Raw genomic sequence first — 12643 nt, 5'->3', positions numbered from 1 at the left:
GCGAGCGGCGACTCTCACAGCACAGACAGAGGGGCGTATCTACAGGCAGGGCGGGGCGGGCAGCGGGGACTCTATCGGGCAGGGCGGGGCGGTGGGGCGGGTTTATATACACAGGGGTTCGCCTTCACACGACACACACCGTCTTTCTACAAAGCAGCATCCTTCGAGTTTCTGTTTCGTTTTTCCTTTTTGCAAAGACCATCATATTAAATAAATGTAGACTTTTCACGGTTCTGTTCAGTTCCTGCCGGAGGAGGAGGCTGGAGGTCGTGGGTGGGGGGGTTGAACTGGGCAGCCCCCACTTCCACCCCGCCCCAGATGCCAGCTCAGAACCTGCTCCTACTACCAGCAGATCGCGAGTCTGTGTCGGGGGAGGGGACATCCAGTAGCCGCCGGGCAAGACCAGTGCCCGAGGCCTACGGAAACTGGTCCTGCGGCAGGCACTGGAGAGCCTCCGAAGGGGCGAGGAGTTAAGGAGGAGAGATGCGGAGGGTCGTGGGATGGGAAAAGGACCGGCAGGAGGGGAGAATGGGAGGTCGGCTGATGGAAAAGACGCTGAGGTAGGGGCAAGGTGGGGTTGAGAGTCCGGTCACTAGTAGGAGTGCCTGGACCCTAGGGAACCAGGCAGTTCAGGTGGAGTAGGGAAGAGCCAAGACTAGGGCTCGGTGGGTGCGCGCTGCTGAGGCCTGCGTGCCTTGGGTCCCAAAACTTCGGAAAGACCCGATGACCCCACGCCCCCATTCCATGCCACCTCCTGGGGCAGGGCACACTCGGAAGGTGGGGGCAGTCCTGCTAGCGCGAGGGTAAGGGCTCTTCCCGGAGGGTTCGGCAGGGGTCTCTTCCTCCTTCTGCAGAAAATCGTTTCGTTCTTAATTTCCTTCGCCCAGTTCCTCCAGCGAAGCCTCCCGGCGCCGGAGCGTCCGACGCGGGCTGCTCCGGGGCTGGGCCGCGCTGCAGTCCGCGCTGATTGTGTGTCACAGAAACGTGTCCCCCGCGCGCAGCGGCGGGCCCGGCCAGGGTCGGGCGGTGTGGCTGGTCCGCTCCGGCGCCGACTCGGGCCTAGCCGGAGCGAGCTGGGGCGCGCCCTCCTCTCGACGCCGCGCAGTCCAGGCAGTCGGGGAAGGGCGGCGGGCGGGGTTGGGGGCGGTGGGCCCGGGCCTGAGGGTCCCGCCCGCGGCTCCACCCGTCCTGTCCGGCCTTGGACGGGGTGGTGTGAAGGGCTGCAGGGTTCCTGGGATGGGGGTGGGGCTGGGGCGGTGGCCGGGAGGCATCGCGTGGCGTCGGTGCTCCCTCCCTCCGGGGTGGGCGGTCAGACGGGGACGATGTGGAGGCCGAAGCTGTCGGCCTGAAGCTTGATGTGGTCCCCGCGGTAACTAGTGGCGGTCATAGGCAGCGGCAGCAGCGGCAGGGGCGGAGCCCCGGGGGGCGGCACTATAATAATAAGGGGAACCTGGAAGTTAACACAGGAGAAGAATGGGCTGGGTGAGAGGACAAACAGGAGAACAAAAAAGGAAAGAAAAGCAAAGACCTCCCGGGGCTGGGGTCTGGCGGACTCGGGGCAGGGACACTTCGGCTGGGTCAGGGGCCGGTCGCCCCCGGGAGAGCTTCATTCACCGGTGGGAGAGGGACCCGATCGATCGGTGACCGCCGCCGCCCGACTGGGGGCCCTCCTGAGGGATCCAGGGTGGGTGGGGGCGGCGGAGAGCCTTCTAGCCCCCGGGGAGGGAGAGAAAAGGAGGGAAGGGGCGGGAGGCACGGGCGTCCTCAAGGCATCCCGGGACCTCAGTGCGGCACTAACGAGCCCGCCCGTCCGCCCGGCACCCGAAGGTCGGGTCTCGGGGAGTCAGACCGGCGTCGGGAGGCCGCCCGGCTGAGCTGGCCCAAGGGCGGACGCGCTGAGCCGCCGGCCAGCCAGGTGGCGTACTCACTTAGTAAGGCGGGGTTGCTGAATCTCCAAGCCTCGTTGTAGGCCGTGTACTGGGGGTGGCTGTACGGGTTGCCGGAGAACTCGCTCCCTGCGGAAGGGTGAGGGAGTGGGGATCAGACAAGCCCAACGCCGGGGCGGACCCGACGTGCCCCGTCAGCGGCCTTTCCCCGGGTCCCAGGTGCAGGTGCGGCGGGCAGGGCGACCCCGCAGAAGGTGTGAGGGCAGACAGAGGCAGAGCAGTCCACCGGGTCCGCGTGGGGAGAGCCCGTGGTGGGGCGGGTGCAGAAGCACCAACACGGGCCCGGGGACTTGGGGCTCCCCCAAGGAGGCACTCTGGGCCGTCTGGCAAGGGTTTGTTCTGGTCCCTGTGCACCTACCCCGCTGCTTTGGGGGGCGTGGACACTCTGGTTCTAGGAACCATAGCCCCACGGGATGGAAGCTGGGGAAGATGGTGAAGGAAGGCCCTCGGGACACTTTGTCCCAGAAAGTCCTAAGACTGGCATCTCAGCAAGGTGCCAATGCAAGGGGTGGGGGCTCTGCTGGGAAACACCCCCCTTCCGCCTTTCCCTCCAGGGATTGGATACGCTGGCCACGCAGCAGGAGAAGGAGGCGGTGGGAAGCAGGTGGACTCTCCGCGGGTCCACGGGCGGTTAGCCGAGGGCCCCGTGGGCTGGGAGCCGTCGGAAGCGGCTTCCCTCCCTCCGCGGGAGAAAGGCCAGGCCTCCGGGTTTCCCCCTCGCCCTTTCTCCTGTGTGATGACCCCAGACTGTTTACAGTGATCCCTAACCGCGGGTTAAGTAGAGGAGAAGGGGCCCCTCTCCGAGAGGGAGCTGGGGTGGGGGTGGGGGATGCAGCCACTGGAAAGCCTGTTTATTGACGAGGAGGGAAAGCATGCGTGCAGCAGGATAATGAGCTTCTGAGCTCAACTGTGACCAAGAGGAACTGAGCTATCTCCTTCCCCATCGCTAATGAAACAAGTGTAATTTCCTCATCAGCACTAGATTCTGTTTAACGACTCCCCCCTTGCCACCATGAGCTCTCTGCGGCTCCCCTCATCCCCACCTCCTTGCAGACACCCCCTCCCTCACCCCCACCTCTCTAAGACCTCCAGCCTCCACCTGCTCACTGCTCGGACCTTCCCAGAAGACACTCCTTGTCCCCAACACTTCTGCCCCCACTCCAGATCTGGGCAGGGATACCCTCCCCACACCTCCCAGCTCTCCTTAGCAAGGCCCTCTAACTCCCTTCAGCCCCTGTGGTGCAGCACCCTCTTTGCCACTGCCCATCCCCCCAAGCTCTGTTTAGCCAGGGCTGTCCCTGAATGGACATCCAGGAAGAGGGCCAGTCACCCTCTTCCATCCTCCCCCACCATAAGGGTTGTGCGTGAGGGGAGGGCCGCCAGCCGAGGTGGGCTGCAGGTCCAGCGAGTCTCCCCCTCTTTAAGACAAGAGTTTGTTGGTGTTTCTGCTAATAGAAGCTTCCACTCTGTGGCTTCAATCAGGGGTGAGAGGCTGGGAAGAGCACAACCTCCAGCTGGGCTCCTCAGACCCTAAGTGTGGCTTCTGCCTCTCTGATCCACACAGTCCAGACCCAGCTCCTCAGGAGGAACGAGGGCCCCAGTACCTCTGAGGAGAAGTGGTGCTCGAGCTTGTTTCTCTGAAGCCAGTATCTTTGGGTCCTGTCATAGCCTGTCCTCTCTGTTCTTCCTTAGGGACTAGCTCCCTCCTTTCCCTGGGGTGGGGTCAATTCTCCACACTAGTTTTCCCTGTGGGTTGGTGTGGACCAGGGTGGCTTTGTCTGAGTGACTGACAATGCCCCTGGAAATGGTTCTTGGCTCCAAGTTTCCATGGAAACCAGGGCAGGCTCTTCCAAGCAGTGTCAGCTGGCTGGGGGTGGGCTGGGGCGCTGAGAGAGGAGCTGAGGCTCAGTGCTCCCCGGGCACAGGCTCCAGTGGGCGGGCCTTGTGGAGGGGCCGTGATGTACAGTGGGAGCACACAAGAGCCACTTCTGCAAACTCCCTCCCTGGGTTGCTCATGAGGGACCAACTGCAGCCTCTAGGGAGACAAAGGGACCGAACAGCACTGGTTTTGGGGGGAAGGGATGTTGGATCCCCCCACCCCCAGACTACTGAGCACGCGGCAGCTCACCCACAATTTAGTCACCCCCACCTAAATTGGGCAGCTGCAGTATTGTCACCTACCAGGCACCATTCCTGCCAGGGTGGAGGTGGGGTAGCTTCCCTGGCCAGTGGGGGGCACGTGAGGGGGGTAACCAGGCAGAGTGGTGCTCGCCATGTCACGACCTGGAAAAACACAAAGGGGAAGGGGTGAGGCCTGGAAGAGAGAGGCCTGCCTCTGCTCACACCAGGGTACTTCGTGGGGAGGAAACTCTTGGAGAGGACAGAGCTGTGTGCAGATACGTGGGCATTGAATGAGCGGGTACAGGTGTGCCTTTGCATGGGTTTAAGCTTGTCCCCCAAATGTCCTGTGATGGGCTGTGCACCTCTGCTCTGTGTAGCGCTCTGTGTCTCTCTGCGTGCTTTACGTGCCTATGTTTAGCTTTGCATGGGTCCCTTTGTAGCCCAAACCCAGATGGAGAAGGGAGGGAGACGACCTTTTATTCCTCCTCTCCGGCAAGACAGTCAGCTGTGGTTTCTCCAGTAACCAAATGGAGCTCTATCATCTTGCTCGCCTCTCTAGCACCCCGTCTTCTCTTCAGGCTTGGAGGATACCCCCCCCAACCCATGCTGGGGCTGATGGGTCTTCCTTGTCCTCTCTAAGTAGAGCTGCAGGTACAGGGCCTGGCAGGTGTGGCAAGCAGGCGGTCGGGGTGGGGGCGGTGGGAGGGGGAGGGTTGTGCCACTAGGGAACTATTTTGCTGTTAGTGTTTATGGCATTTAGACAATAGAAAACCATCCCTGAAGTGAAAATCGGGAGCTTTGAGCCAATAGTTCAAGTGGATTGGATAAAGTTCCAATAAGCAAAATGTGCCCCCCCCACTAGCTGCTGGACTTCTGTCCCTGGAAATTTCTACTGGCTAGAGTCTGGATGGCGGAGGGCAGGACTTTCCTTAGCAGTGTCTTGGAGGGAAGGTAAGGCAAGCCAATATAAGGGAACCCCCCGAGTCCAAAGACCTCTCTGGGACACAGCTACACCTGAGTGGCCTCTTTTCCTTGCCTGTCCCCTCCATCACCATGAAGGGACCACCACCTGCCTTGCAATATATGTCCCAATCTTTAATGACAATAATTTGCCCTCTTCCTTCTCCCACACTTCCATGCGCTAGAGAAAACATGGTGCCTGGGTACCATTTATCTTCTCCAGATCCCCCTTATCCTCCTCTTCAGCCTATGCCACTCCCCCACTGTAGCGCCTCTGTCTGGCCATGAGAAGGAGAAGGGTGGCTGCGGGAAGTCACAGAACTCTGTATATCTGGCCCAGTACATTTTCTTTTCATCAGTTGCCCTGGTCTTCATCCTCCCTATGGCTATTCCAAAACACCCCTGGCTTTCCTTGCCACTCTCTCCTTGAATCTCACCTCATCTCCTACTCTTCTGAGATGTGAGTTTCCTCATTCCTCCCTTAACACATCTGAGTGATTCATCGTCCCCTAAGTATACAGAGCTACAGCTCAGGTTTCTGTATTTCCAGCTGCCTGCTGAACATTTTCATTAGCTGTCCCACTGTTGCCTCAGACCTCAGGGGAATAAAAGCCAACTCACCTTCCCCTCCCCCCTCCAATCAGGTGTGTTGAAGACCTTCTTGAAAACCACCAAACCAAAAATCTTTGGAATCCTCTTTTGTTTAGAGAGAGAGAGAGAGGGTGCACACACTCACAAGTGGTGGGGAGTTGGGGGAGGAGAGGGGGAAGGGGGTAAGGAGCATGAGAGAGAATCTTTAGCAGACTCCATGCCCAGCCCAACACAGAGCTTTGATCTCACAATCCTGAACAACCCTGAGATCATGACCTGAGCTGAAATCAAGAGTCAGACGCTTAACTAACCAGGCCACCCAGGCTCCCTGAAATCCTTCTTGATATAGCCTGTGTCCTTTCCCTCTGGATGAAGTCAGTCACCAGGTGTTCCCGATTCCCCTGAACAATGTCTGTTCCATTGGTCCCATCTCCATTTCCTCTAGAGCCTACAGAGCTCAGCTCCTGAGCCCCCCATCCCCACCCTTGGTCTGCCATAACGGTGCTTTTGCTGGTGTTCCCTGCACGGCACATTCCTGCCCCTCCAGTCTATCCCAGGGGTGGCTGTCTGGCTACTCCCCATGAAACGTTGCTCTCAACATATCAGGGCCCTTGTGCAAACCACTGCTGATTCTCTGTAGGCCACAGCTGGAACCTCCACCCTGCCAGGCTTTCAAAGCCTCCTGGGTACTCTCCCACCTGACTTTCTTAGCGCTGATTCTCACTCCGCCTGGTTCAGCTGGACTATTTTCACAAGCGTATGTGCTGTGGAACATCTCTGTGCTTTTGCTCTTTGATTTTCTTCTTCTTCCTCATAGTTTCCCTCTTTTTCCACCTCCAGCCTTAAAATGCCTACCATTCTACCCCTCAGGGAAGTTTCTTTCTTTTAAACTTCTAGAATGTCTGTGCTGCATGGTTGACCGTGTCATTATCTCTCGTAAGACATTGGATCTGTTCCGTATGGTGGCTTACTTCCTCAAACGGACCATAATCAAACTGAAGGCAGGGCCCGTCTTCTGTTCTGTCTTGCATAGTTGAGAAATTAATAAATGATGCTCAGTAAATACCCTATTGATTGATTCTCTATCGCTCTGTTGGACTTCTAGCCAACTCCAGGTGGGTTGTACAGTTTTCTAATTGTTTCATGTGTGCTGGTCTCCTTTGAAGAGGTAAAGGCTGGGATAAAATGCAAATGCTGAAATCTGCTTTTTCTCTAAAAACAGTTTGAGCAAGGGATTATGAATCTTTATAGGATGGAGAGAGATGACAGTGACTTATTGTGACTCATTTTATCATGCAATAGAATGGTTCTCCTTGATACCTGTCCAATACAGTGAAGATCCTACATTTCCTAGAATTCAAGAACAGATGACAGAGCAGAACCATCAGACAAGAGATCACTTCAGACTCCCAGGGAAACAGAGGAAAGAATCTGCATCTGCTTTGTTGTGGGTTTTCTTTCACTGACTTCTATTGTTGTTAAAAGTTTCATTCCTCCTGTCCATCTCTCAGTGGTGTGGGTCTGAAGTGTATGAGGACAGCAATATCTATCAGTTCCCTGAGAGATGAATAATATGGCATTTATTAGACAAGAGGGCCCAGGACAAAGGAGAGTTGAGGAAGAGTTAGAGGTTTTGCAATGAAAAAGATATAGAAAGTCAATTCCTCCTGGTCCCTGATCTTAATGCCTACAAAATAGCCAGGAAAAGAAGGATGCTTCTTCTTCTTTTTTTTTTTCTTTTTAAGAATTTTATTTATTTATTTGAGAGAGAAAGAGAGAATGAGAGAGAGAGAGAGAGAGGGCATGAAAGGAGAGAGGTCAGGAGGAGAAGCAGACTCCCTGCCTAGCAAGGAGCCTGATGGATACGGGACTCGATCCTGGGACTCCAGAATCACGACCTGAGCCGAAGGCAAGTCACTTAACCAACTGAGCCACCCAGGCACTTGGGATGCTTCTTTCTTTAAAAACAGGAATTTAAATGTACCCAAATTCCGATTTTCAGCTGCCTGGTTCCTACAACATGACACACATGAGTTCCTTATAATCTAAGGTTTTGTCATACAATTCCCTACATGGCTTCAGGAGAGAGGAAGAAAGGCCAGACTCCTGGAAAGGTGTCTCCAGCTCACCTGGATTTACTCTATAAACGATGGTTATTTCCACCGGCTTTTCATCTCGCAAAACATCAGGCTAACTTGGAGCATACAGAAACTTCTGTGTGCTGGAAGTCGCCCAGAGAACTGTTCACTGAAAGACACATTTCCAAATTCTAGTTAAAAAACTGAATCTGGTGGGGCGCCTGGGTGGCTCAGTGGGTTAAAGCCTCTGCCTTCGGCTCAGGTCATGATCCCAGGGTCCTGGGATGGAGCTCCACATCGGGCTCTCTGCTCAGCGGGGAGCCTGCTTCCTCCTCTCTCTCTCTCTCTCTCTCTGCCTACTTGTGATCTCTGTCAAATGGATAAATAAAATCTTTAAAAAAAAAAAAACTGAATCTGGGAAGTGCTATTCAGACATTTTTAAAATGTGAGATAAGAGGCCCATGATGAGGAAGAAGCATACTGGCTTCCTGGTGTTCTGCACACAGCTGTGCCGCTGTCTCCTGTGACATCAGTATCACCACAAAGAGGTGCCTGTCAGGACCCTTGAACCAACAGAGGTACAAGCCACCGCATATAAAGCACTCTCAATGACTTCATTAGTACACAGGGGACACCTGAAGAAGAGGAAAAAATTGACCAAACTCTTGCCAGAGCCATATATTTTTCTGGAACGCCATTGTCAATAATGGAAAACACATACTGCAGGAAGTTTTCAAATTACTAAGACCATCATGCCATTTGCCCAGCAGCATTCTTTGAGCAAGCCTCTTTTAGTGAGAGATATGAATGGGTAATGCAATGTGTGCAAGGAGAGTCAACAGAGCCCTGCCGACGGATGGACAGAGGGGAGCAGAGGGGCTCCAAGACTGTCAGCACAACCACCCCCTCAAAACAAACAAGCAAAAGCAGGGGAAGAGGAGAAAACAGTGATATAGCAAAACACATCAGTTACAAAGTATGCGCCGCCCAACAGAAGACAGAAGTGGCAAGGTGCTTTGCTCATCCACCATCCCAGGAATGTGATAACAGCACCAAGAATCACAAATGAATTAAAACAACCACAACAACAACAACCGGGTGCCTGGATGGCTCAGTTCGTTAAGTGAGTGCCTTCCGCTCAGGTCATGATCCTAGAGTCCTGGAATCAAGACCCACGTTAGGCTCCCTGCTCAGCAGGGAGTCTGACCCTCCCCCCTTTCATGCTCTCTCTCTCTCTCTCAAATAAATAAGTAAAATCTTAAAAAGGGGGGGGGCGCCTGGGTGGCTCAGTGGGTTAAAGTCTCTACCTTCGGCTCTGGTCATGATCCCAGGGTTCTGGGATTGAGCCCACATTGGGCTCTCTGCTCAGCAGGGAGCCTGCTTCCCCTTCTCTCTCTGCCTGCCTCTCTTCCTGCTTGCACTCTCTCTCTCTCTGTCAAATAAATAAATAAAATCTAAAAAAAAAAAAACAAACCCACATATTACCAGGGGATGGGCATTTCATGGGGGAGACTTGTTTCCTAAGGTCACAAAATTTTAAAGATGGACGAACCTTCGAGATGATCTAACTTCCTTGTCTCCAAGAAAATGGAGGCACAGAGTGTAATGACTTCCTCATGGCCACAGAGCTAGTAAACCAAAGAGCCCATATTCGAAGCTATGTCTGTTTAATTGCCTTTGAATGACATTGCCTTTGAATGACAACATGAAGCCAGATAATCCCCATAAGAGCTGAAGGAAAGGAAAAGAAGTCATCCAACAAGCAAAAATTGTCACTGTCGTCATTAAGACAAGGCAAGAAAAAAAAAAAAACATAAATAAAATACTGACACCAAAAGTCTGTGACAAAACTTCACGGGGTGGAGTATTAATCTCCTTGGAGAGTCTTCTAAAAAACAAAGAGGCTCTTCAAGAAACAGCAGTAGTTGGGAATCTTAAAGTACCCAGAAGTGTGAGAAGCACTGTACTTGATGAAGATGTCTTCTCAGTTCAACTGCGGAAGTCCCCAAAGAGTCTACAGCCGATTTCTACAGCAATCACTGCATCTGAATCAGACAGTGCACTTCTGTCAGACATTCCTTAGCAAATGGGCCAGATCGAATCAACGGTTTTGGAGAATCTAAGTGCAGTTCCTCTTACAAGTACAGAGAACAGCAAAGTGAATGACTTTATTAAGAAATTGGAAAATTTCAGCCCCCAGACAATTTATGCTGTTTTGTCAGCTCTAAGATTCAAGGGCAGAATTGCGTTTCTACTTCAGCTAGACTAAGCTAGCCCTCACTGAGCACCTACTACAACTGGGCACCATCCCAAATATTTTCTATGTCTTCTCTCTTTTGATCCTTGTATCAACCAATGATGCTGATCTGTTTTTAATCCCCACAGTATAGATGAAAAACTGAAACCCAGAGGGGCTAAGTGTTATGTTCAAGATTCCACAGAGAGTAGAGGGCAGAATCTGGATGAAAAGAACAAGCAGTATACTTGGGAATTGATTGTGGAATGATGTCCTTGAATATTATAGACTCAGAAAATAGGTATTTGGTCCAGGCGAGTAACCTGGGGTTATGCTAGGGGAATCCTTCCTAAAACAACATCCTGTTGCTTCTTGTTGCTTGCATGTTTGGGCGTCTTCCATTTTCTATGGCAAGGATTTTAAACTGGGGTTCACTGATCCCATAGGACTCTATGGATCCACTTCACAGAGCCCATATAAAGCCATACATCAAATGTTATAGGTACACATACATAATATCTAGACGGCTTTTTATCATACTCTCAGAAGTATTCACGACTCCAAGATGGATAAACACTCTTTTTCCCAAACCAAAAGAACCCGTTCTTTGGCATAAGAAAGACACCGATTCATCTGAACGCACTTGAATTGTACCAACAGACAAGCTCACACAAAGAACAGCAAATAAACAGGTGGAGGGGCAGAGAGGCTGATCGCAGGCGAGGAGAACGTCGGCATCCAGAAGACCCAGGGAATAACACAAAGGCAGCCGCCAGCGCGGCAGAAACGCTCTGGCCCGGTGATGACTCAGACCCCAAGACTTATTAGACGTAGATTTATACAGCAGAAGTTCTATTCAGTGAGTGTGGAGATGCTTTTCCTCAGCATCGTTCTCTGAAAATGAGCACTTCTGCTCTCCACTTGACACAATGGAGGACCCTAAGGCCAGAAAACATAACTCTTGTTTTACTATCCTATTCTCAAGTTTTGTCTGCTTCTCATAAGGTGGTGAAGATGAAGACGTTAGATCGCTCCAAGGTTGGCAGTCTGTGCCTGCTTTTGACACAAGCATTTATAATACTTCCAAGAATACAGTTATTAAATTTGTAATTACTGTCTGCATATACTGTACGTTTACACTGACTGTACAATGATGATTACTTTATGACCAATCCAAGTTTACATAATACACGGAAGCCACAAACTTTAAATCCGTGAAAGCTGCTTTTAAAGGAGAGGAGAAGAGTTTTCTACGTGTTTCGTTTGGTTTCTTATTTCCCATGTTTCTGAATCCTCTCCAAGGTTTCTCCCGGGTTGGGGGTAAGGGGGAGCAGGGTTGCCTGAGTGAGAGCCACCAGCCCCAGGCGGTGGGTTGGCCCCAGAGCGTTTCCTCTGAGCCCTGTCTGCCCTGGGTTCCAGCAGAGGGGGCTGTACCCCCAGCTCAGGTGGCTGCTCTCCCAGCTGATCTTGCCTCCCCCATAGCTGGACCTTTAGCCGCCCAGAGCTGGGTGGGCTCGGGAAGGTCTGCACCCTGACAGCCAACTAGCCGGGTACAACCAATTAGGCTGTTCCCGCTCCTTCTCCTTCCAGCACACGGCCCTTCTCTGGGCCATGGTCGCCTGCTGGCCTAGGGCCCCCCAAGAGGTGGCTTCCTTTAAACTCTGCCAGATGGCGGATAGAGCCACGGCCTGGGGATCCTGGGAGAAGGCTAGGCAGTGAGGGCGAGTATCACATCCGCAGAGGCCTGCGAGGGAGTCTCGCTATTTTTTTAGAGAAGGAAACTGAGGCTCAGAGAGAGGGGACAACATCCCAGCCCTCTCCTCCTTCACCTCCCAAGCTGCCTTCTCTAGCAACGAGAGCAAATCGCACGCAGGCAGGTGCGGGCGCCGAGGAGGCCGGCTCTGACTCACGGATGGGCTCAGAGCACGAGAGACCCTCTTGCTGGGTGGGCAGAGGTTAAGCCTGTTTGCACAGTCTCCCGATACTCCAGGTCTCCCAGTTCCTCTCCGGCTTTATTTTGTTCTCTGAGTGCACTGAATTGTCAGCTCTAATCCTTCCGAAAGCGCAGCGTTTTTCAGGCGCTCTGTGTAAGTGAAACCCTAATCCCAAGGAGAAGGGCCACTTAAGCTGCTGGAGCATTAGGCCGCTCTGGGAGCAGCCCTCGGACTTCCTCCCTCCCTGCCTGGCAGCCCAGCCGCCACTGCGGAGAGTGGGGGGATTCCAGGCTGAAGGGAGCAAAGCCCTCTCAGAAGTAACACTAGTGGCAGGGCTTGCCTCCCCAAGCTCAGGGTTGAAAAAGGGCTGGCTTGTTTGTCCTGTGGCTGATAGCAGGGAAAGAAAGATTCTGATCCCCCTAGGGAAGCAGTGTGTGTAGGGGGGGTGGCGGGGTGGGGGTGTGTGTCTTCCTGTCCCTTGAGGGCTGGTTGATTCTCTGGGGGTAAACAGGCCTTCAGGTCTTATCTTTGAGGCCACCAGGACACTTCTGAGCCCTTCGTCCCAAGCATACCTATAATATTCATTGGGACACCACCATTTAGGATCTCTGGTCATTCAGAAAAGATTGAATTGACTGATTTACTTAGCCAAACTTTTCTTCTTAGAAAGTGCCAAATAATGGAGTAAACAAGCTCAGTGTCAGGGGACCCCCCCTACCTTTTGGAGAAATGTCCTCTGGGATACCCCAAGCATCTCTAAACAACTGTATAAGAGCT

The 12643-nt window shown here is 53.1% G+C and overlaps 1 protein-coding gene across 1 annotated transcript in view; it reads right to left on the bottom strand.

The window, feature by feature from the left end:
- Positions 1–1061: 1061 nt before the first annotated feature.
- Positions 1062–12643, bottom strand: part of PAX2 (paired box 2) — a 78603-nt gene continuing 67021 nt past the window's right edge. Inside the window, 4 exon segments of the mRNA XM_044240319.1 lie at positions 1062–1408; positions 1410–1450; positions 1929–2015; positions 4128–4229. Of these exon segments, the coding sequence (XP_044096254.1) occupies positions 1310–1408; positions 1410–1450; positions 1929–2015; positions 4128–4229 (329 nt within the window). The 3' untranslated portion in view covers positions 1062–1309.

Source organism: Neovison vison, chromosome 2 (assembly GCF_020171115.1).
Source record: "Neovison vison isolate M4711 chromosome 2, ASM_NN_V1, whole genome shotgun sequence".
Taxonomy (NCBI): domain Eukaryota; kingdom Metazoa; phylum Chordata; class Mammalia; order Carnivora; family Mustelidae; genus Neogale; species Neogale vison.
Note: the sequence above shows the minus strand (reverse complement) of the source record. Positions and strands in the feature narration are given on the sequence as shown.